The sequence below is a fragment of the Schistocerca cancellata genome, chromosome 3, assembly GCF_023864275.1.
Source record: "Schistocerca cancellata isolate TAMUIC-IGC-003103 chromosome 3, iqSchCanc2.1, whole genome shotgun sequence".
Classification (NCBI taxonomy): domain Eukaryota; kingdom Metazoa; phylum Arthropoda; class Insecta; order Orthoptera; family Acrididae; genus Schistocerca; species Schistocerca cancellata.
This window is the reverse complement of record NC_064628.1, coordinates 371,954,580-371,980,239: the sequence shown is the minus strand read 5'-3', so window position 1 is coordinate 371,980,239 and position 25,660 is coordinate 371,954,580. Positions and strand designations below refer to the sequence as shown.

The window sequence follows — 25,660 nt, the reverse complement described above, 5'->3', positions numbered from 1 at the left end:
ACAAAATCCTGCACCGGCAACGCTTCCGCTATTACACACGGCTATAGAAGGTGGATGGCTCAGAATTTCTGCAGGGGACTTCAAACGAGTTATCGAATCTGTGTCACGTCGAATTCCTGCACTGCTCCGGACGAAAGGATGTCCGAGACGATACTAGGCGGTATCCCATATCTTTTTTTCACTTCAGTGTGATGGTAGAACAAGGATTTGTAAAGTACATTTGTCTGCATTTCTCGAGGATTCTTCAAATGAATCTCAGTCTGTCTTCTGCCTGATCCGCAATTAATTTTTATGTGGTCATTCGATTTTAAATTGCTGTGTACAAATATTCCTAGATATGTCGTGGATGTGATGCTTACAGTCTTTGTTCTGGAATCGTGTAATTCATGAATCATTCTGCCTATTTATGACCAATATTTTACATTTGTCTATGTTGAAGGCAGCTGCCAATCCTTATACTAAGCTTCGATCTTCTGCAGGTCTTCTTGCACTTCGCTACAATCTTCTAGCGTTGCTACTTCTCTGTATGTAACATCATCATCATCAGAAAACCTCTTGGAATTTGCGACGTTATCCACTATGTCGTTTATGCATTTTAAGAAGAGGAATTGTCCAACACTAAAGAGACAAAGAAACTGGTACACCGGCCTAATATCGTGTAGGGTCCCCGTGAGCACGGAGAAGTGTTGCAACACGACGTGGCATGGACTCGACTATTTTCTGAAGTAGTGCTGGAGGGAATTGACACATTGAATCCACCAGGGCTGTCCAGAAATCCGTAAGAGTATGAAAGTGTGGAGATCTCTTCTGAAAAGCACGTTACAAGGCATCCCAGATTTGCTCAATAATGTTCATGTCTGGGGAGTTTGGGTGGCCAGCGCAATTGTTCTTGGAGCCACTCTGTAGCAATTCTGGACTTGTAGGGTATAGCACTGGGCTGTTGAAATTTCCCAAGTCCGTCGTAATGCACAGTGGGCATCAATGGATGTAGGTGTTCAGACAGGATGCTTACGTACGTGTCACCTGCCAGAGACGTATCTAGACGTATCAGGGGTCCCATATCGCTCCAACTGCACACGACCCACATCATTATGGAGCCTCCATGAACTTCAACATTCTCCTGCTGAAATGCAGGGTCCATGATTTCATGAGGTTGTCTCCATACCGGTACACGTCCATCCACTCGATACAATTCGAATCGAGACTCGTCCGTCCGACTGTTTTCAGTAGTCATCAGTGCAATGTCGATGCTGACAAGCCCAACGAGGCGCAAAACTTTGTGTCGTGTAATATATCTGCGTAAGCAGAAGAAACTAACGATGAAAGTCCCAAAACCATTTATTGGACTGTTCAATTAACCAAAACAAATTCTCCTAGTATAACACCAACACAAAATAGTGATCCGTCTCCTAATCACAACTACATGCAAGAATAATATATAAAACAACAGAAATAATTTCCTACTAGTCTCCGCCAGAGACTTCTCCAATATACCAAGCCTAAATCAGAGATCAGCGAGAAGTTCCAAGCCGGGTTGCCAGGGCGGCAGCTATCCACATCTGCTGGCGGTCGATGAACTGCCGATGTGCGGCCGAGCGCCGGCCTTTATAGTGATTCGGTGGATGAGTACCTCGGAACTATTTTCCATCACGTGGTTTGACGTGTGAAAATAGTTCCGGAATCTGCAGCGACCTCTTCCTTATGTTTATGTGGGCCGGTAGTGGCCACTGGTGGCCGCTGGTGTCTTTGCAGTGGTGTTGTTTTTGTTGTTGCTGTTGTGGCCGTTCATCAATATTGCCTGTTGGTTGTGTAGTGCTTCGGTGTGCCTGCAAGGCGGGCAACCCGCGGCTGCAGGCTGTCAGTTTGGTTGCTGATACTGTAGGCGCCGTGATGTCTGGTGGAGAAGGCCACAGCATCGTGCAGTCACCAAGAATAGACGAGTGGGTTTTCGGCTCCGAAAGCCCATATCGATGATGTTTCGTTGAATGATTCGCAAGCTGACACTTGTTGATGGCCCAGCATTGAAATCCACAGCAGTTTGTGGAAGGGCTGTATTTTTGTCAGGTTGAACAATTGTCTTCAGTTGTCGTTGGTCCCGTTCTTGCAGGATCTTTTTCGGCAGCAGCGATGTCGGAGATTAGGTGCTCTGCCAGATTCACGGCACACTCGTGAACTGGTCGTACGAGAAAATTCCCACTTCATCGCTACCTCGGAGATGCTGTGTCCCATCGCCCATGCGCCGATTTTAACACTGCGTTCCAACTTACTTAAATCTTGATAACCTGCGATTGTAACAGCAGTAACCGATCTAACACCTGCGCCAGATACTTGTTGTCTTATATAGGCGTTGCCGACTGCAGTGCCGTTTTCTGCCTGTTTACATGTCTCTGTATTTGAATACGCGTGCCTGCACCAGTTTCTTTGGAGCTTCAGTGCATAAGATTCACTTGGGATACGTCATAAGCTACTCCTGAAGAGTCCTCTCTGTTTGGAATGGCACGCTGTTTTCTCATTGGTCGAAGCTCTTCAGTCCAGTCACACAGCTCGCCTGTTATCCCGTGACATTCTATACTTTCGTAGCCTGTTCGTTATGAGGCAGAGCGAAACTTACGGAACGCCCTGCAGAAGTCACTGAACACGGCAGCAACCTGGGCACAAGTATTCTGATAACGAAAAGACAGAAGAAGCCGATAATGGCAGCGGATTAAAAACACCACCTTGAACCGTTGAAACCATCGTGAACTGAGGCGAAATACTTCGTGTCCTCGGTGAGGTACACTAGGGCTGAGTGTGCCTGCTGGTAGCCCTCCGCATTAGTAAGGGCAGGGCTAAGGGCCGAGGACTGAGGCGCCAAGGCTCAGCGCTGCCGCGCACCCCGGTCACGTGACCCAATTTGTTTCGCACGTGAGCGCCGGCAATATTCCTGCCGCCGTCCCTCAACGTCATAGCGGCGCCCCGACCCGCCCTAGCAGTGCCGGCAGCGTCGCTGGCTCTCTACGTATGCCCGAGGCCGAGAGCCAGGCTGGCAGTCGCACCGTGCTGCAGCGACACGCCCCGCAGTCAAATAAAGATGGAGGGGGCGGCCACGCCACATACAGTGGGCTCAACGGGAGGATTTTCGCAAGAAGGCCGAGTGTGCCTTAGTGTGAAGTCGTAACATGTTCCACGAAGCTAACGTCAGTGTTTCGTAGCTTGAAAGGGAACAGTACCGCCCGACATTGAAAATAGCTACAACATTCTTCGTTATTCTTGTCAGAACAACATATTCTTTTGTAATAATAACTCAATTTCACTTAATACACCGAAGCCGGATACCATTGTAGGAAATAACGACAATTTATTTATTTGATTGATCACATGTGCACTCCCACAAAATAAAATCCCTACATCCAATTTGGTGAGATCTGTGAAATGAATGAATGTATGGTCGACTGCTAACCGCAGATAGTGAATGTGCAATATATGATCATCTTTGAGACGGTCCTTTGGTCACCTTTGGTGGAACCAAAGAGATGAAATTTACCTGAGCTTTGGGTGCCTGAAATGTGGCTGACCAATACGGTAGCATGGTGCTCCCCCACCATGGCGGAGGTGCGAGATGACCTAAAGAACGGCCATGTTTCAGCACTCTGGCGCTGGATCTTGTGTTGGTAAGACCTGTCTTAGGTGTGCTCCGTAAAGACAAAAGAGTGGAGAAAATGGTATGCATGTAAAATACTTAAGAGTAGTTTGGAATAATTGTTTCTCTATTTCAGAAACTTTTGGGGGAAAATTAAATGACAGGCAAGTAATATTAAGGGTATCGTAGTAATGTTCGGAAGTGACCAACGGTCACAGTGAAACCAAGTGTAGCTATAAGTTGAGATACTTGCGAGTGCTGGTACTAAGTTGGAATACTTTCGAGTGATAGTACTAAGTTGAAACAGTTTCGAGTACTAAAGTTAAGCTGAATTACTGACGTGTGTACTATTAGTTGGAAACATTTAAGAAATGGCGTGTGCAGGACTTGAAATTAGAGACGAATACTTCCACGTGTTGAGTACTGTGTGAGTCTCAATCTGTGTATGAGACAGAGGATAAAGAGAAGTACTCCTCCATGGTATCAGTTGAGGACTCACGTGTGTGACGAATATGTTCTTAATATTACTTTGCGTGTATGTTTCCGTGTAACGCTGGATTCAAACTCTAATACTCTGAGAGAGAAGCAAGGTGAGTCAGCCGTCTATCCAGCAACGCCACTTGGCTTTCATTGCACACCAAGACGTGCATATATCCTCCAGAGTTCGTAGTAGGAAAGAAAAGTTACGAAGTGGGGCAGTGTCGTGTGAAACTGGGATGAATACTAATTGAAGTGGGAAAGCTGAAAGTGAAGTGATTCTAACGTTGTGACTATTCTTTGTGATGTATGTTGCCAGTGTGATGTATTTCATGTAATTTAAGCATGTGTGGTTTTCATGGGAGAATAGCAAGTTAGGTTAAGAGGTAGTGGGTTATGCATGTTCCTTTTTGTACCGCTCGGTCTGGAGTAAATTTTCGTGATGATGGGTGTGAGAGTCGAAGTGTGAGTTATAGCAAAAGATCCACCTTCCTATCCAGAAAGTGCACTGTAGCGTCAGATAATTACGAGACCATAAGATAGAGAAACACCAATGTAAAGCCATGCCCACTGGGCGGAGTCTCTCATGTGTAATTGTTGTATAAAGTGTAGTGGTGTGTTTAGGTTATCTTTGAACAATAATAGAATTTATCGGAATAAAAAAAGATAGTGAAAGGAAAAAGATTGGTGGCCTTGTTCTCCAAACAGTGTGTAGTCATGATACCCAGAATTTATAATGTGTGCGCGATTCATATTCAGTGCGATGGCCACGTGTTGGTCAAAGCCGTTGGGTAAGAAAGAAAATGTGGTATTGCCAAAGCTTAGTGAACAATCAGAGTTGTGTATATTACTAATAGTCAGATGTGCGTTATCCGTTTCCGTTGAGTAATATTCAAACAGGAGAATAATTTGTAGCTTAATTGTGGGTACTAGAGCTCATAATCAGTCATTGATGTTACACGAGAAATAACAACAAATCCACTCACTTGGCAGACCACTCATCTTGCAGGCCTAACTGCTTGATGCCACAGTATGAGCAAGGCATGTGGGTGCCTCTCAAGCTTAGTCATGGTTCCATAATCGGCCTGTAAACATAACGATCTGTTGGTTCCAGTGGGACATTACAGTGTGTCCTCCGTGATGAATTTTGTTGTACGGGCGTTAGGCCGCAGTGCAAGGTGTGTTTCTGTGCGTCATGCTTGTCGTCAGATGCCTCACCTAAGCAGCTGGTATTTTCAAACTCAAAGAAACTCAGTGAAGGCGGATGCACACTAGGCCAACGAAGGCCAACGAACTACAACCAACGGCTTTACTGGCCGAAATTTGCTTTGCGTCTGTTGGCGGCAAATAGGGATGCCAGTTATCTCTGAAACAGCCGGTTTTCGGTTAAATCAGGTATCTTCAACGCCAGTTTAACATGAATGTTAAAACCGCTCAAAATAACAGGTTTCTGAAATAACAGATTTTGGATTTTTGATTCCTATTATCTCCTGTAATAAACGTAGAAATCGAACAAAGGCTCTAAAATTTTAACTCTTAGTGAAAGGGTCCTGTAGCCACCTCTCATTAGTCTGGTAGGCCATTTTCACTACCATTTCTCTTTCGTTTCCTTGTTTCTCTTTTCTCATGACTCTCGTAGTGGTGTCATTGAATGAATGTGGTTGTGTGTCACGTTGCTAGACGGTGGCTTAGTCTGCTGCAGAAAGTCTGCGATAGTCATACAGATTCAGCAGCAGTTGTACAGAATAGCCAACTGTGGTAGTGGTCAAGTAGGCAAAGAGGTTTGCACTACTTGTGAGAAATCCACCTGCGTTAGGTTTGTAGCGGAAATGGCATCTTTGGGTTTTTCGGGCCACGCGGAGCGTGGAGGAGACTGAAGATGAAAAAGGGAGGCAGTCTGCCGCCGGTATGGGAAGCGTCCACAGCTGTGCTCCAATCGAAGAAGGGTGAGTTAGACTGACCGCGTGGCGCGTTGTTACTTGGCGAGAGGAGAGCTGTTAGCTTTTGGTCTCGCTTTTCAACTCTGAAAGATTGCTTTAACTTGTCGCAGCAAGCGATGCAAAACTTTGGCAGATTTTTCTTTTAGTAAATTTCTATAGCAGACTTGGATCCGCCGGAAGATCGCCACACAAAGGTGTCGATAAGAAGTGAGCACTCGCTTCTGTATTAATGTCTGTTTGCCTTCAGCTGTGCCTCTATAAGCTTTTATTTTTCTAAATATTAGTAGCTTTGCCTGCTCGTAAATTTTCCTTTCTTTCGTCCGTCGGGAGCCAACCACGTGGTTGAACATTAGAGTTTGTTAGGCTATCGTCATCACTAACTGTCCGATCTCATGTTTGTTTTAAAGATTGTTAACTGTTCACAGTTGTGTGATGGGATATTGTTGCAACTTGGCCACGATACCTAGAAATTGCGTCTCCACAAACCACATGGGCACGCGGGTGTACTGCGAAACGTGTACTGTTTCACGAGTTATTGCGATCAGTTATCAGGCAACAGCAGTTGTATGAATGATTCACACTAATGATTTTAGGTGTAGATTATAACGGTGAATGTATCGATGATTTTCTGTAATGTGTTAGGAATTAATATTATTAGGAATTGTGTACAAGCCTCACATCAAAATCTTAGAAAAAAAATTTTTATCCACAATTTTCTCTTGTATTCCGAGGTTACGTTTTTGCACCTAAGCCACTCACCTCATAGCTTTCCAGCGCGTTTCGTTACGCACAGGTCCAATGATTAGTTTCCCCTTTTATTTTAAAACAAATTCTTTAGATTAAGTCTTATTATCAGGTGTGTTTGCTGGGAGCTGATCTTCTGCACAGTGTTCATGCATGTGCTATTATATTTTAAATGTTTGATTCTCGTGAACAGTGCACGGGCAATACTATTGATTACATCGCCTCCTCTATGAGCGATATCACGACGTATGCATTTTTATGATTTTTTGGTCTGTGATCATATTAATTTATTTTCCGTCTCGGCCAAACCTTTGATCAGTTGTATGGTTAGAGTCGGTGGCGACCCTAACCTTAACGTAATAACCCGTAGAAACAGGTTAGTTACATTAGTTTCAAGACACATGGAATCAAAATGCTTAATTAAGTGGGGAAGTAAAACGGTCTTGTAAACTGACGTACGGCCGGGAGAGCTGTATGCTGACCACATGCCCTCCGTATCCGCATCTTGTGACGCCTGAGCGTTGAGGATGACACGGCAACCGGTCGGTACCATTGGGCCTTCATGCCTGTTCGGACGGAGTTTAGTTTCTGGGGAGATAAAAGAAAATTCCGTCTGTTCACCGTTCACTGCTGTTCTCGAGAAGTGTTAAGTGGCTGAATACTGAAAAAGAATGCCACCAGTATTCTCCTACTGATCCTAATTTGCTGAAAGTTTGCTCTGGAATCATGATGCAATTGGAGATCAGGCCACTATTTTGGCTTCTCGAATAGTCAGTGCTAAACGGTGCAAACTGAGGTTGAAGACTGTTCTTCGTCTTAGTTTGTCCATTTTCAAGGGCTACAAGCAGGTAAAGTCATAGTACGTAGATACAGGTAGCAGATCATTTAATTTTTCTTTTTAGTGTATATCATGAATGAAATGTTAAGTTTTTAATTTATTACTGCTGCGATAATTTCCTTCCTCATTCATTATTTCATAGAAATGGGAGACAAATCGTCCATCTTTCAAGCAAATAAAATGTTCGACTTCGATGCTAAGTAACTTCGTGAAAATTTTTCCAGGCTGGGATGCTGCCATTCTGCAACACAACGGATGTCCGGAAGCGACAGCGAGAAATTACGGTATAGACCAGTTGGGGGCTAGTCTTGCACACTGCCCGTGCACGTGTACCTTAAGCCACGACACACGGCAACAGAGACATTATTGTCTCAACAATGCTGTTCCAGCTCTTATACCACGTGTTTGTTGCTCGTGTCTCTCGGCACGGTTATTACAATTGCGCTGATCACTTTTTCCATTTACTACAATAACGCGATATTTCAGACCAATTTAATCTTCACTAATAAATACTTTTTTCGAAAAAGAAAGGTTATTAGTAAAAAATAATATATATATATATATATATATATATATATATATATAATGACTTTTGAACACTATTAAGGTAAATAAATTGTTTGTTCTCTATCAAAATCTTTCATTTGCTAACTATGCCTATCAGTAGTTAGTGCCTTCAGTAGTTGGAATCTTTTATTTAGCTGGCAGTACTGGCGCTCGCTGTATTGCAGTAGTTTGAGTAACGAAGATTTTTGTGGGGTAAGTGATTGACGAAACGTATAGGTTATTGTTAGTCAGGGCCATTCTTTTGTAGGGATTATTGAAAGTCAGATTGCGTTGCGCTAAAAATATTGTGTGTCAGTTTAAGCACAGTCATTTATAATTTTTCTAAGGGGACGTTTCATATGTCGACCCTTAGCCTAGGATACCTCACTGGAATCTTCTGATTTTTTTCCTTGTAGTTTGTGTAATTAGTGTAGATTTTGTTTATTGCTAGCGCGTAATTGTAGAGAGAATCTCCTTTGTAGTTGCAGGCTTTCATTGTTGTACAGTAAAACAGTTGTGGCATGCATGTAGATTTTCACCAAGTATTTCGCAGCTGCGCTTGCAATTAACTAGATATTATTTTCAGTGCTATGTTAATGTTTTCTCTTATTTTTGCTCTTCAAATTGTGTTTTCCTGTGTTGTCGTGTGAAATATTGTGACAATAATGGCGTGTGAAAAACGTAATAATAGGCTACAAAGTAAACTGAGAAATGACAGTGAAGACGAAAGCAGTGTGTTAGCGCCACCATGTAATGAATTAACTAATGTTCAAAGTAGTAATTTGGTAACTGTGCATAGGGAAATGGAGCGGGTTGCAAATAATAGTGTAGGCAGTGAAACAATTAGTGAACAGGGAAGCATTATCGATCGATCGGTCGCCAACAGCTTGCCTCAGGTTTCCAAAATGACAGGACACAATCTTGCAAATACTGCAGATTCAGGTTTTGGGTCCTCACCGTTTTCTCAAATGAGTCAAGACACATTTTCTGCTTGTCAAAATGTGAATGTTGCCGGTGAAAATGAACTGCCAAGAAACATAGAGAAACAGATTCCAGATACTAATACATTATTATTGCAATTAATGGAACAAATGAAACAAAATCAGAGACAAACACAGCAAAAGTTAGACACAAAGGAACAAAATCTTCCAAAGTTAAGTACAATGGAACAACACCACAGACAAACACAGCAACAGCTTCAAACGTTAGACTCAATGGAACAAACTCTTGAACAAACACGAAGATTTAACTGCAGAGTTACTTCAAATCGAATACAAATGTCGAAAAGTCTGTAATGACGTAAAAATACAAATTTGTGAGCATTTTCAACCTATTTTTTCGCGTCATGAAAATGCATTACAGAATTACGAAGCAGCCATAAAAGATCTGCAAATTATTGTTCATGAAAATCACGACACCTTGCAAGCTAAAATTAACTCAGTTGCATCTACTGATTCGGTTACGCAACTTGCAAAAACTCAGGAAAACTTAAAGGACTCAGTAGATACGATTTCAACACAAATGGACACTCTGAAACTTGGTTCAGAAAAACACACTGAGTAAATCAGTTCACTATCGGAGAAAGTAGCCGAACTTTCGGATCAGTTCACTAACTTATCTACAAAGGTAGATGATGATATGAATGACACAAGACCCGTAGCCTTCACTGACACAGAAGAGTATGAACAAATTAGAAAATTCAAACAAAATCAAAATCAAATCAATACACAGTACAAAAGAGAAATCCTGGAAGTACAAGATCAGTTGACACAGGTAATACGAGAATTACATATTCCAGAGGACACTCGCGCTCCAATACAGGAAGAGGGACATAGAAATACGGAACAGCCACAAAATAATAGCAGAGGGCACTTCGGAAATTATGAAAGAAATGTGCAAGGTACACCGAATTTTGAGATGGAACCGCCGAAAAGAAGTAACAATTACAGATGTGCGAATCGCTGACATGATGATTTTGGCTATAAGCTGTTCATTACTACACGTAAATTCAAAACATTTAAGAATTCTGGCAACAACATGCATCCAAAAGCATGGCTCCATCAATTCTCTCATTGTTTCCCTCCCAACTGGTCATTGGAGTACAGGCTAGAATTTGTGTGTGGCTACTTAAAGAATGAACCAACTGTAAGAATGCGATCGGTCATTAACGATTGTCACAGTGAAGGAGAATTTTGAGAATTTTATCATGCCTTCCTCTCAGCTTATTGGTCTCAAGCTACTCAAGACCGAGTAAACATAGTATCATAATGATGAAACATTTCGAACAATCTGAATTCTCCAGTCTTTTCAAATAATTCGAAGACGTGTTACATAACAATCAGTATCATTCAAACCCATACAGCCCCTCAGAACTCATCCACATTTGCTTAATCAAATTGCCTGAACATTTATGACATTATTTTGGCAGGACGTTGCAAAGACGACATTGAAGCTTTTCAGGGACTGTTACAAGAATTGGAAATTGACACTGACAATCGCGGAACGGGAAAATAGGAGCACAACAATTACAGGTCACATCCGTCACAATTTCGCGATGACAGAAATAATAACTGGACACGACAAGGCTATTCATACAATGTAAATTGTAACCAAAACAGACACCACCCGTATGACAACCGTTGGCACAGTAGTAAGTATTACAGAGAAAGATCACCTCTCCTCCACGGTAATGACTATCACAGAGACAATCAGAGAAACAGACAGTATGGGAACCAAAATAATTATTATCAAGGGAGACAGAATAACTTCAGACGCAACGGTCCACCGTGCAGTTACGATTCAGGGAGAAACTCTCCACCACATGACCGACATAAAAAACTATGTAAACTACCGACAAAATGACAGACCTGAATTTCATCAGAACTGGCGGGATTCAAACAGGCAGGGCCCTCTCGACAAGGTGAATTTGTAGAAGTTAGGTCACAAAATCCCAATAACGACGCGCGCCAAGATAGAGACAATAGCCAATGACTGACACCGCTGGCAGCCACAAAACGTACTTATGAAGCTGATGACGTAGCTGCCGTGGCTAGTAATTACGTAAAAATGGAAGACATTAGGGACATCTTACTCCAGGAACACGACGTAAAACATAACAGCCTTGCATATCCTGTAATTCACATTACAGTAAATGACGTAAAATTTACGGCAGTACTTGACTCTGGCAGTCCCATTTCAGTAATTAGTGAAACAGCCTTTAGCAAATGCAACAAATCGAACGATTGCCCCACACTTTCGTAATATAAGATTAAATTACAAGGTCCAATCGTTGGAAAAAGTGTAGATGTACGCCAACAAACCAACTTAGAATTCTTTTGACAAAGTCACAGCTTCTCTATGAACTTTCTTATTGTTCCATTACTGTCTACGGTATTTATACTGGGAGTAGGCTTTTTGAATGAATACAAAGCAATCTTAAACTTTCACGATGCTGAAATAAGTTTACAGAAAGAAGGTAAGTCAATAGCTTTGAAATTTGAAGATTGGCTCTCAAACCATGATGAGGAAATTAATCGGCTTTACCTTCTGTTAGACGACAGTTCGGACTTTTCTACGGAACTAGACACTAACAATCACTCTGCAAGTAGTGACAGGGATGATATCGATGGCATATTTGAAACTAATGAGTTATTTCAGAATAAAATTCAAACAACTGTGAATTGTAATGACACTGATAGGCAGGACCTTTTTGAGATTTTACAAGCACATTCCACAGTTTTTACTCACAAAACAGGAACAATCAAGGGATTTCAATACCAATTTCGTGTTCGTGAGCATACTAAATTTTGTGTTAGACCATACGTAATTCTAGCACATTATAGGGACCGTGTTAGAACAGAAAAACAATCTATGCTTGACGAGGGCATTATTGAGCCTGCAGTAAGCTCATACAACAATCCATTACATGTTATTGAGAAGAAAAATGGATCGATCAGGCTTGTCTTAGGTTCAAGACAAATCAATACTATCATTATTCCTGAAACAGACAGACCACAAACGTTGGAAGAACTTCTTCAAAATTTTAATGGTGTAAAAGTGTTGTCTTCCATTGATCAGATCCAGCTTTTATCAGATCTGACTTCATCCAGAATGTAGAAAATACACAGCTTTCCTTTGTTTCGGCATTTGTTATTAATTTCGGAAACTTCCTTTTGGTTTGAACATTTCTTCGGCAGCATTCATTCGCGGGCTATATTCCATATTACCTGATTTCTTAAAACGTCATATCACCTTATATGTGGATGATATTGTAATAGCAGAAGCCTCATAGGAACAACATAATCGCATCCTCAACAGTTTGTTACGTATCTTTGCAGAATCTGGAATTACAATTAACTTGGAAAAGTCTGAATTCGGGAGGTCAAAGGTGAGGTTTTTGGGACATATTATTTCTTCTGAAGGCATTCAGTCGGATCCTGAAAAGTTAGAAGCAATCAGAGCCATTCCAGTTCCATCCACAAAAAAACAAGTCTGCAGTTTTCTAGGTCTCGTAAATTTTTACCGTCGTTTTCTGAATATGCAAATTCTAGTTACACCAAACCTTTTATCTCTCACTGGAAAAAATACTATTTGGAGCTTGGACGAACAAGCAAGTTGAAATTCAATTCTTTGAAAGAAGCGCTACTGAAAGTGCCAATACTAGCTCATCCAGATCAGTCACAAGATTTCTGTCTTAGCACGGATTCTTCTAAAGTCAGTCTTGGTGCCAATTTATTTCAAGAAGCCATAGAAAATGACACTACTGGTTAGAAAACCATTGCTTTTGCTAGCCGAGTGCTAACAAAATCTGAAAAAAATTATTCCGTTACTGAATTAGAAGCTTTAGTTATCGTTTGGGCATTTAACAAATTCCGTTGCTTTCTTTCTGGTAAGCACGTAAAAGTATACAGTGATCATCGTGCATTACAATTTCTTATATCTTCAAAATTAAATCATGACAGGTTAAAACGTTGGGCATTGTTTCTGCAAGAATTCAACTTCACAATAGTCTACATTCACGGCAAGGAGAATATTGTTGCGGACGCACTGTCACGCGCACCGTCTGGGCTTGAGAAAAGTAACACAGAAGGCAACCTCGAGAAAAATTTCAGTATTCTTTACATTCAGAAAGTCGCCTTTGAAAACTTCATCACCACATCTTTAAAGGACATTGCTCATGAACAAGATAAAGATCCGATTTGGAAAGACATCAAAAGTAAATGTCATGAAAAGGCACACACTCAGATTCGGCATTATTGTCTGGTTAGAAACAACATACTCTTCAAACACTGCACTGTTGATGACAAACTATGGGTACTTTGCATTCCTGACCAATTGGTTAATAAGCTCATTTGGTACATTCATTCCAGCCACGCACATTTTGGTCCACGAAAATGTTATCATATCCTTCGGACGACTTGTTATTTTAACAATATGTAAAAGAGAATTCGAAGTGTCTTGTCTATTTTTAAACTTTGTCAAACGGATAAACCATCTACTGTCTTACATCGTGCTCTTTTGTTTCCTATCATTGCTTCTAAATTAAAATAATTTGCTGCTGTTGATCTCTTGGGACCCCTTGTCAGAACATCTAATGGATTTTCGTATGTTCTAGTCGCTGTTGAACTTACTTCAAAATTTATTACTTTCACACCGTTACGTAAAGCCACTAGACGGTCTGTATCCAACGCCTTTGTTAAATATTTCTTACGTGAAGTTGGACTCTTTAATAAAGTTATTTCAGATAACAGATCGCAATTCAGGTCTGCTGTTTGGTCACGCATGCTACGGAATCATAAAATCAAACCTGTTTTTATTTCATTGTACTCACCACATTGTAACCCGTCTGAACAGATTATGAAAGAAATCATTAAGCTTTGCAGACTTTATTGTCACAGAAAGCATCAGCATTGGGACAGATATTTACACTTATTAAAAACGTGCTGAATGGAATGCCTCATGACTCCACTGCTTTACCACCTATTTTTGTACTGAAGAATGAAGAACCACCGAACAGAATCAGAGAGCTTGTACCTTTTCCGAATACACGTAAACTTCGACACAAAGACATAATTGATTTGGCTATTAAAAATATAAATTCTGCAGCAGACAAAAGGAGAAAACTACACAGTAAAGCAAATGCAAAGAAATTATATATTGTTCAGAAAGTTCTCATTAAAACTCATTCATTGTCACACAAGAAGAAACACTTAAGTCACAAATTCTTTCTGATATACAATGGACCTTACAGAATCCGACTTATACCACATGATAATTGCGTTGAAGTTGAAACTCTGCGTACTAGGAAGAGTAACGGATTGCACCACATTTCACATGTAAAACCGTTTATTGAGAGAGAATCTGTTTTTTTAACTTAGTCTTTGCTATAAAATTTTTCACTTCACGTTATTAGTACTCTTTGTCAGACTTAGAAACTGTTTAACATGCAACTATGTTTTAAAATTAACTATCTAGTCTAGAACCTAGGGAACATATTTAGACAGTAATTACGAATGCATTGTTATAGTGAACAGACTACACAGTGTTATTGTGTGTGTACATTCTTGCTTGTTAGTTGCACGATAACGTAACGACTGTAAGGCTTACATACTTAGAACATATACCAGTACTGCTAATGAGATTTTACTGCAACATTTTGGTTTACTTGAAAATGCATTATGGATTTAAAGTGCTTTCTGAGAGATACCAGATGACACAGTGGTTAGTTTATTTGGCAGCTACACGAGTATATCACGACGCTACTAATGTGTGACACAATTTACATTGTTGCTTCTGCGGTGTATCGTTTTTATATCTGCAAAGTTTTTCTGATTTCTTCTGGAAAGGAAAACATGTTTTAGTAGTAACTTTTGTGGTATAGTTACAATGAGGCAGCCTTTTCTGTAGGACAACAATATGTTACAGTACAGTACTTACTTCATCACGGCAATAAGCGTAACAACTATGATATCTATACGCATAGCAATTCACTTTGTTTATTACGAGGTAAGTACATTGACTTCTACAGAACTTTGCTTATGGACGATGATAATAACGACACTTGGCACATTTTTTACTCTTAAGTAATGACAGAGATTATCTTACAACAAGACGCACAATTTAGCGCTTCAGTACACGTATTTGAGTGATTGATTTTGTACTTAAAACATTTATGTTTAACGATTTTTGAATTACGATGATACAAAGGTTTTCAGTGATACATTTTATTCCATTGCTGCAATCTGTAACACCTGAGGGTATAATTACATTAATCCTCAGGGGGGTACACGCTTACTTTGTGTACCATGTGTCTGGCAAGCACAAAGAGCCCTAGCTAATATAGTATTTGCTTATACAACTTTACACATTGGTACCATATTTCTCTAACACATAAATTACACAGCTATCTGATCATTTAACTGAGAGAGAGAAACATTTTTTTTACTACTTCAGTGACAGATGTTTACATAATTACACAGTTGGATAACTTCACACTTATGAAATTGTATTTTGTCTGTACTTTGTGAACTGTTCATATTTTTTCGGAACCATTGTGATACTATGAGAGTTTTGAATGATGTATTTGGTGTGGGATCATGATTTTTAAAGTACGTTTGAGGTAGAATTGAAATGAGCAGAGAATTCTTTTAGGTTTTGAAATTATTGCAGAAAGCTACGACGTTTTTGAGATTTGACTGAGGTGTTACGATGTTATTATTACGATGACGATGTGTATTATGCTGTTGAGGTATGTTTATGATCAATAAGCTGATGCTACCATATATGAGGAATGTGATTATGTGTTTATATGAATATGAATAATGAATAGAAGTTAGGGACTCTGGTTTCTGAAAAAGGATGTTGGAAACCAAGAATCGTACTTTAAGAGTTATGACTTATGTGTCCATACGTGAATGTATCACAACACTGCTATTTTCATAAGATTTCGTTTCTACGCATTTCTACTGCAATTTTTCGATCTGTGAAATTTTTTTATATGAGACTGTCACTGTAGCACAAATTGCTGTCGTAAATATTTCGTTAAGAAAGCTAAGTGACCTTGACATAATGCGCTGTGGCACGCAGCTGTGCCAGTCGCCTGAAGAAAAAGCCATTAGGTGGAAAAAAAGAGGCCATTATCCTCGCTATTGACATTTCTTTGTCAAAAGCATTGCAAATACGACACACTCAAACTTGAAAACATATGATTACACTGTGGAGCTCTTAATTTATGATATTTACTAAAATGCCTAATGAAACGATGAGAAACATTTCATGGCTATTATCTTTCTAGTTGGGAGAAATGCCATATGGCTTGCTTTATGTATTTATTCATTCATTTTGTTTAATATCTAGTTTCTAGCTGCACTGTAGCATTGGTCAAAATAAAATTTAATAGATGTACTAATATAGTTATTTTATGCCTACAGATCCACTCAATAATAAATTTATGATCTACTTCCAAGAAAACGAGGGCACATAAATAGACATTCCCTTCACAGGAATTGCATAAATAATTTTTTTACGATTTGGTAACTTATCTGCTAGCATAAGTTTTCGTGATGCAAAACCCTAGTGTTAAGATGTGACATAGGTATTAAACATGGCCATTTTTACTGTAATATTTTTTCTACTTGAGCTTTGTCATGTTTAGATATAAGTTACTGCATTTGCTGCTGCTTGCTTTGCCAATTTCCATTTTTTTTTGTCATTGCTGTTTGTGTTAATTGTTTTGTGCTGCTGCATTGCCTCATCCCTAAGTTTAGCATCTGAGCTCAGTAGATTTAAGTTAGCCTAAGAGGGGGTAGACTATATAAGAGAATGAGTTGCGATGAATTGGAAGAAGTGCATTGAGAAGTTACACGAAAAAAGTACAGAAAGCAGGTATAGGTGGGATTTTCTTGGATATAAATGATGAGGTAAGATAATGGAAAATAAATAATGAGGTAAGACATATGTGAACATATAAATACTGAAAGCATGCTTGGATAGGTTTTTTTTGGTGGAAACAGATGTTGAAATAAAACGAAAAATCTATGGAATGAAGTTTTGGGTTCGACTGCATTACCAAATGTTACACTGAAAACAAATCCTGTCCTGTAGTTTTGTGTTATTACACTATGTGAGTTTTTGTTTTTCCTGTCTGTATGTGTTTAGCTAATAAGATTTATGTTGTAGAATGTTTCTGATAATATGTTATTTACCTTGTAAAGATGCTTAAACATTATTTATTCTGTTTTGTTTTAATGATCATGTGTGAAATTAATGTTTCAAGAACTATTCTCATTATTTTATTTATTAACTTATGTCATTATTCCTGTAACACTGATGTATATGTCTATTTCTATTCTTTTGTAAAGCCTGTATTACTACAAATGTTATCTGTACTATTATGTTCTTTAATGATGTTTTTTGTACCTTTGTAATTGTGTTCTTATGTTGTAAATTTATAATAATATAGACATCAGTTCTTCAAATTAAGAGACATTTCACTGCACACGTTTCTGCTGGTCATAGTAATGCACAATATATGAGAAGTTGGGACTATTAGTGTTTGCACGTGTGTTAATAATTCAGCAAGGGACAGGATAACAGCATTGCTGGTTCTAAGGACATTTCAAAAAATTTTTGTGAGTGCACAAGTGGTGGTTCATGGAGGTGCTATATTGTCCACAAGACTCTTCGATGGTGATTGTGCACCTGCACAGGCGCATTGGATGGCTGCTAGCCATCTTTACAAGGACTACAGTGGGTCTACACCTTTGATGACTCACCAGTACCATTATTTCTACAAGGATTGCAGTGGGTCTGCACCTCTGGTGGCCCACCAATACCGTAATCTGTAACAAGACTACAGTGGTCTGTGCTGTGGTGACCTACCTACCAATATTCTTCAAAACTTCGACGGACTCTGCGGTGGGTTTGCTCTGTTGTGGCCCATTACCTGTCAGCATGTCAAGAGTCAGCACTGTCTTTCCGTTGGAAGGACAACACTACTTCTTCAAGACGGCATTGAAATCCACTACTTCCGTGTGGATTGTCTTTTACTGCTCAGACTTTGAGAAAAGAAACGGCAGTTTTACTGTGATGAACGATCAGGACTGTCTTTATGGACTGTTAGAAAATTTTAGCTTCTGACCAACATTGTATTAATAAGTGTGTGCATTTGATATCTTTCTTACTTTAATTATGAAAATTTTTTTCAAATCTGTATTGGCCAGTGCCCAAAACAATTTGTAAAATTTTTTGTGGGGAGCATGGTGGCTATGTAAGTAGGTTGTTTAGGTTTTCTTATTGGTAACGCCACGTAGCGCTCTGTATGAAAAATCACTGGCTGTGCTGTGTGCAGTCTGTGGCTAGTTTGTATTGTTGTCTGCCATTGTAGTGTTGGGCAGATGGATGTGAACAGCGCGTAGCGTTGAGCAGTTGGTGGTGAGCCGCCAGCAGTGGTGGATGTGGGGAGAGAGATGGCGGAGTTTTGAAATTTGTAAGACTGGACGTCATGAACTGCTATATATATATTATGACTTTTGAACACTATTAAGGTAAATAAATTGTTTGTTCTCTATCAAAATCTTTCATTTGCTAACTATGCCTATCAGTAGTTAGTGCCTTCAGTAGTTGGAATCTTTTATTTAGCTGGCAGTACTGGCGCTCGCTGTATTGCAGTAGTTTGAGTAACGAAGATTTTTGTGGGGTAAGTGATTGACGAAACGTATAGGTTATTGTTAGTCAGGGCCATTCTTTTGTAGGGATTATTGAAAGTCAGATTGCGTTGCGCTAAAAATATTGTGTGTCAGTTTAAGCACAGTCATTTATAATTTTTCTAAGGGGACGTTTCACTACTAATAACTAACATACCAGCTGAAGCTGAAGAAAAATGATTTTAAATGCGATTACGTGTCTGTTGTACCACCAGTCAAGGTCTTTTATACATTAAGTTCAGTACAGTGTACAGTTTTTAAGGCTTCTCCATGATAGCCGCCAGCCCTGGATCGCATTCGCGCGGTGAATTAACGGCAAAGGTCCGTGCACTGCCCAGCCCAGATGTAGTTTTTGGGTAGTTTCCCGTTCAATTAGGTGAATACCGGGTTATACCCAAGTTGTACGATTCACAAACATTTAGCAAACTTTCGCTCACTTTCACATAAAGCACACTACTCAGAGACTCTTAGGGTACACATATTCCGCCCCGGGAGTAACAGGGTGGCGACAGAAAGGGCATATGCCCACTCTGTAACATTAACAATGCCAAATCCTTTCATTGCCATACCGACAAAAGCACAAAAAGAAGAAGGAGAAGAATTACAGAAACAGGACACCGAAGAAAAGTTTGCAGTAGGAATTAAAGTTCAGGGTGAATAAATAAAAGCCTTGAGGTTTGCCGATGACATCATAATTCTGTAACAGACACCAAAAACCTGGGAAGTGTGGTTCTAGATCGACATCTACATGGATACTCTGCAGAATCACACTTAAAGGCCAGGCAGAAGGTTAATCGAACCACGTTCGCAATAATTCTCTATTATTCCAATCTCGAACAGCGAGCGGAAAAAACGAACACCAATATCTTTCTGTGCGAGTTCTGATTTCCCTTATTTTATTGTGATGATCGTTTCTCCCCATGTAGGTCGGCGTAAACAAAATATTTTCGTATTCTGAAGAGAAAACTGGTGATAGAAATTGGTGAGACGATTCCGCCGCAAGGCATAAGGCCCTTGTTTTATTGGTGTCCACACCAAATCCAGAATCATGTCAGCAATACTCCCTCCCCCAATTGCGCGATAATACAAAATGTGTCGCTCTTCTTTGAAATTTCTCGATGTACTCCGTTAATCCTCTCTGGTAACGGAAATGGCGGTGTATTGAAAGGAAGATAAGAGATGAACATCGACAAAAGCAAGCTCATCAACGTCAACTCAGCCAGTTGTTGGCCACATATGGGTCGTGATAACTCCTTCAGCAAAGACTGAAGCGCCGAAGCTGGTACCTACACAATAAACAACACCAGAATGTTGTTTGATTTTGTTACAATAGCGAACTACCGTAGTCCGCCTGAACTCCAGGCACAAGGATGGACGTACAAAAACTTAAATTTGTTCGTAGATTTTGCCATTTGGGCAGCAAAATGAATGTGGTGAATCCTACCCTCAGAAAAAAAAATTATTGCTGTCTATTACATCTTCGAGTCATTTGAACACGTGTAAATCAGCCTCTTCATTATTCGGCGAGGTTGGTAGGATGATGGTTGCGGTACTCACACAGACATAGAGTAAATCGTAGCCATAACTTGCACACTACCCATGCTAGGCCTAAAAGTGTTCTGTCGAAACACAACTGCAGCAGACAGCAATTTACATGGTTTTTGTGGCATTGGTGGCAGAAACTGTTTTCGTTTGGTCGATAATTTCTACTGCTATTTGTCCTCGCGTCTTGTCTAGTTTCAAAATGCTGTAATTTTCAATGAAACAAAGGGTCTGGCACATCTTCTCTGTTCATGCCCGTGTTCGATACCTTTACGGTTTGGATAACGAAACATGCGGCCATTCCTTTTTTCTCTCTCTCATTTTCATTTCACTTCTAGTTCTTCGTAGTGAAACAATGTTTTAAACACAATAACGATTTCAGAGTGAAGCTAGGAGCTAAGGGTCTATTGAACATGGACGTCGTTGACAGGGGTAAACATACAGCTTCTTCATTTCTGTGTTTCAGTCACGTGGAACAACAACAGATAATACCTACTGTGATATATCGTACTATGAGTAACGTTTGAAGTTCCTGCAATGACTTATAGTGTCATTTGGCAGCCATCTAATAAGATTTAGGCAGCTTCAGCATCCAATGAAGTAACAAGGCATCTCCCAACAACATGAAGCCGGTTGCAAATTACGACTAGGTTCACCTACCTACTGCAGTGAATACATGAACCATGTTGCGAGACCTCCATACTGTGATGAATTTCACGATTACACTACACACAAAAAAACAACAACACAGAAACAGTTCGCTTTCCTTTCTTGTTATAAATTGCTACTGGGGCGCCGGTATTAAATTATCTCCTGTTGTGAATGTACAGGCTCCAGTTACCTACTGCAAGTCTGACACACGGTTTGGAACAAGTCAACAGCATACAAGCTTTAGACGGTGACTGTGCTTTTCACTACGAGAGGGCCTCGTCATGAAGTGCTAATTATCTCCTAGAGATAATAATGATCCTGAATTAATTTATTGTTTTTATGGAGGTACTTATCTTCTGTCCTGGAACACATCGAAATCCTGGCGCCACAGTACACCAGAAAATCGTTACAGGATTCAAAACAAATTGACGCAGCCCATTCATGAAGTGCAGTATCGTGGACTACTTTATTTTCTGCGTTTACAGCGAAACAAGGGTGCCACAATTCATACTGAGTTGGTGAAAGTGTACGACAAAAGTTTATTATCATATGTCGTAGTGGTTAGGTAAGGCAAATGCGTCTCGTGTGGTCAAACTTCGGAATGATAAACAAGGAGATGACAGATCATCTACCGGTAAAAAAAAAAAAGAGGAATCGTAAGAGAAGTACGCGTTCTGGTGATCGAATACGGGTGTGTCATGATCAAGGCGTCGGTGTAAAACAATGGAAATCTGTAATTAAAGTGTTTTCAGCATCTTGCACGAAATCCTGAAAGCGACACAAGTCGTCGCCCGCTGGACTCCACGACTGGTCACATTATTTTCAGAATCCCGCGGAACCAAGGCAGCAGCGGAAAAGCAACAGCAGCGTCAGGCCGTTCCAGAAGACTTTTTTACTGCCTATTAACCACCGACGACTGGTGAGCGTATCACTACTACCCGAGAAAAAGGAGCAAACAAGCAGTGCAAACACGTGCATTCACGACCGACGAATAAAGCAAAGATCCAGTCTTCATCGGGCTAGGTGATGCTGAATGTTATTTGGGACTTCCATTAAGCACTGCTGGTAATGGGCAAACCGTTACAGCAGCATGCCATCAAAATCTTCTGATGATGTTACGGGAGGCTATCATCTACATGTACATGGATACTCTGCAAATCACATTTAAGTGCCTGGCAGAGGGTTCATCGAACCACCTTCACAATTCTCTACTATTCCAATGTTGTACAGCGCGCGGAATGAATGAACACCTATATCTTTCCGTACGAACTCTGATTTCCCTTAATTTATCGTGGTGACCGTTCCGCCCTATGTAGGTCGGTATCAACAAAATATTTTCGCATTCGGAGGAGAAAGTTTGTGATTGGAATTCCATCGCAACGAAAAACGCCTTTCTTTTAATGATTTACAGCCCAAATCCTGTATCATTTCTGTGACACTCTCTCCTATATTTCGCGATAATACAAAACGTGCTGCCTCTCTTTGAACTTTTTCGACGTACTCCGTCAGTCCTATCTGGTAAGGACCCCACACTGCACAGCAGTATTCTAAAAGAAGACCAACAAGCGTAGTGTAGGCAGTCTCCTTAGTAGGTCTGTTACATTTTCCAAGTGTCCTGCCAAATCTAGACGAAGTGCCGGCGAGAGCTGTCGAAGGGGATGTTTCTCCTCCGCGACGACACACCACCTTATTCTGAACAGGATGCACTGACAGATGCTGCATCTCTTGGACGTAAAATTTTGCTCACTCGCTATCTATGTTCTCCTGATACGGCACCCAGAGACTTTTTCCTCTTATCTTGAATGAAAACTTGATTGTGTGGCAGGCATTTCCAGAATGACGACAGGTTGGTTTTTGAGGTGGCACATTTCCTAAAGAGCCATGATACAGACGTCTCTAATAAATGTCTCCGAAAAGTATTTTAAAACTGCGAGTGGCATTCAGTAAGTAATGCCTCACTTTTTTTCGAAAGCAAGTTGGTTGTATTCATCATTCTACCACGTCGTATTATTCCTCATGCTGTTGGCTACAAAACCCTATTTTTCCACATAACATCCATTCAATGCGACGACGTCGTGCAACCTTACTGGGAGGGTCTGTACGTCCGCATGGTATTGCTGTGTTGTTCGACTTCGGAGTCAACGTCTTTCTGCACCAATAACGTCGCTATTATCCAAGTACCGCAGCCTGCGGAGTCCATATTTTATTAGTTCAAACAGATGGAAGTCTGAAGGTGTGAGATCCGAGCCTGCTGGGTGGATGAGGAAGAACAGTCCCATCACGTTTTCTGAGCTCCTGCCAGGTGCGCAGACTTGTGTGGGGGCTTGTGTTGTTACGGAGAACGAGACGTTTGTTTGTATTTTCGTGGCGACATCCACGCTAAAGACGCTCCCTCATTTTCCTGAGGGTAGCACAGTACACTAAAGAGTTGACCGTTGTGCCGAATGGGTACATTACAGACAATAACCGCTTCAGAGTCCAAGAAAACCGTGGGTATGATTTTACAAGCTGAGGCTGCGGCTTTGACCTTTTTCGGAGAAGAGGTAGTGCAGCGCCACTCCATGGTCTGCCGTTATGTTTCCGGCTCGAAGTAACGAATCCATGTTTTATCGCCTGTGACGATGTTCGACAAAAAAATTGTCACGATCAGCAAGGACGGTCCTCTGTTGCTGTTCAGGGTCTTCTGTAGGCGGCAAGGAACCCGGTAGGTGCGCATCATTGGTTACTCTACCTGGTGAATGAGTGTGTCACCAGTGCCAACAGATACGTCCAGTTGAGCAGCGAAGTGTCTGATTGTGATTATCGACCTACTCGAATGAGAGTGTCCGCACGTTCCAGCTCTGCAGGAATTACAGCTGTATACAGGACGTAGGACAGGTTTGCGCGACCTTGTTGCGATGATGACAGACGACTCGCTCAGCGACTCACCGTGCTTTTGTTCACTGTCAAGTCTCCATTCTGCAAGCGCCTATGAATATCTGTAATGCTCTGCTTTTCCGCCAAAAGAAACTCATTGACAGCTCTCTACTTGGCGCGCACCTCCGTTACAGATGCCATTTTGAAGTTTGGTATAACGCCACCACTTATCGGAACTTCATGAAATTGTAGATCCTGAAGCGGAAATAATGCACGAAACTGGCTGAGAAATAAATGTGTTACATTACATGTGTTACAACAGTATCACGAAATTTGGTGACCAGAGTTTGATGAGGTGACAATAAAAGCTACCGTTGGTACAGTTTCATAATTTACGTTTTATTTACTACTGTGCTTAGATTGGCAGCTGCTGGTGGGGCTCACCTGTTGACGACGGTGCCCGCGCCGGCACCGGCCGTCCCCGCGTTGCCCGCAGCGGGCGAAGAACCGGGAGCGGCGCCGCCTCCAGGTTTGCTGGGGCCGTTGCTCGAGCTCTGGGAACAGAAAGACACACACATCCATTCAGCAGAAGACTCGCGCCTACAAGACGAGAACTACTGAGGCGTGCAGAAAAATAATGCCTCCGAATTTTTAACGCGAAAAGCTTAGAGCCTTTTAAATAAAACAAACGTTATTAATATTCCACAAGCCCGCCCGGTTGGCTTTCCGGGCGGGAAGGAGCACCTGGTCCCCGACACGAATCCGCCCGGCGGATTTGTGTCGAGGTCCGGTGAACTGGTCAGTCTGTGGATAGTTTTTAGGCGGTTTTCCATCTGCCTCGGCGAATGCGGGCTGGTTCCCCTTATTCCGCCTCTGTTACACTAAGTCGGCGATTGCTGCGCAAAGAAGATCTCCACGTACGCGTACATCACCATTACTCTACCACGCAAACATAGTCACCCTAGCGACTAAAACGTTCCCCATCTGCTCCCCCCACCCCCTCCCCGAACGACCAGTTTGTTGATAGCAGTTGCTGAATGTCTGACTCTGTTGGCGGAGAGATAACTTCATCTCTGCTTAAAACTGTGTGCCGGACCGAGACTAGAACTCGGGACCCTAGCCTTTCGCGGGCAAGGTAGGAGACGAGGTACTAGCAGAAGTAAAGCTCTGGGGACGGGGCTTCGTGCTTGGGTAGCTCAGTTGCCAATGCATTTGCCCGCAAAAGGCAAAGGTCCGGAGTTCGAGTCTCGGTCCGGCACACAATTTTAATCTGCGAGAAAGTTTCATGTCGGCGCACACTCCGCTGCAGAGTGAAAATCTCATTCTGTAAACATCCCCCAGGCTGTGGCAAAGCCATGTTTCTGCAATATCCTTTCTTTCAGGAGTGTTAGTTTGCAGGGTTCGCAGGAGAGTTTGGCCGGCCGCGGTGGTCTCGCGGTTCTAGGCACGCAGTCCGGAACCGCGCGACTGCTACGGTCGCAGGTTCGAATCCTGCCTCGGGCATGGATGTGTGTGATGTCCTTAGGTTAGTTAGGTTTAAGTAGTTCCAAGTTCTAGGGGACTGATGACCACAGCTGTTAAGTCCCATAGTGCTCAGAGCCATTTTCTGTTAAGTTTGGAACGTAGGAGGCGAGGTACTGGCAGAAGTAAAGCTGTGGGGACGGGGCGTCGTGCTTGGGTAGCTCAGTTGGTAGAGCACTTGCCCGCGAAAGGCAAAGGTCCCGCGTTCGAGTCTCGGTCCGGA

General features: G+C 41.4%; 1 protein-coding gene across 1 annotated transcript in view; it reads right to left on the bottom strand.

Annotated features, from left to right (window-relative positions):
* LOC126175055 (delta-sarcoglycan) overlaps positions 1 to 25,660 on the bottom strand; it is a 505,275-nt gene that overhangs the window by 451,202 nt on the left and 28,413 nt on the right. The window contains exon 2 of the mRNA XM_049921574.1: positions 24,361 to 24,470. Within this exon, the coding sequence (XP_049777531.1) occupies positions 24,361 to 24,470 (110 nt within the window). The remainder of the gene's footprint in view (positions 1 to 24,360; positions 24,471 to 25,660) is intronic.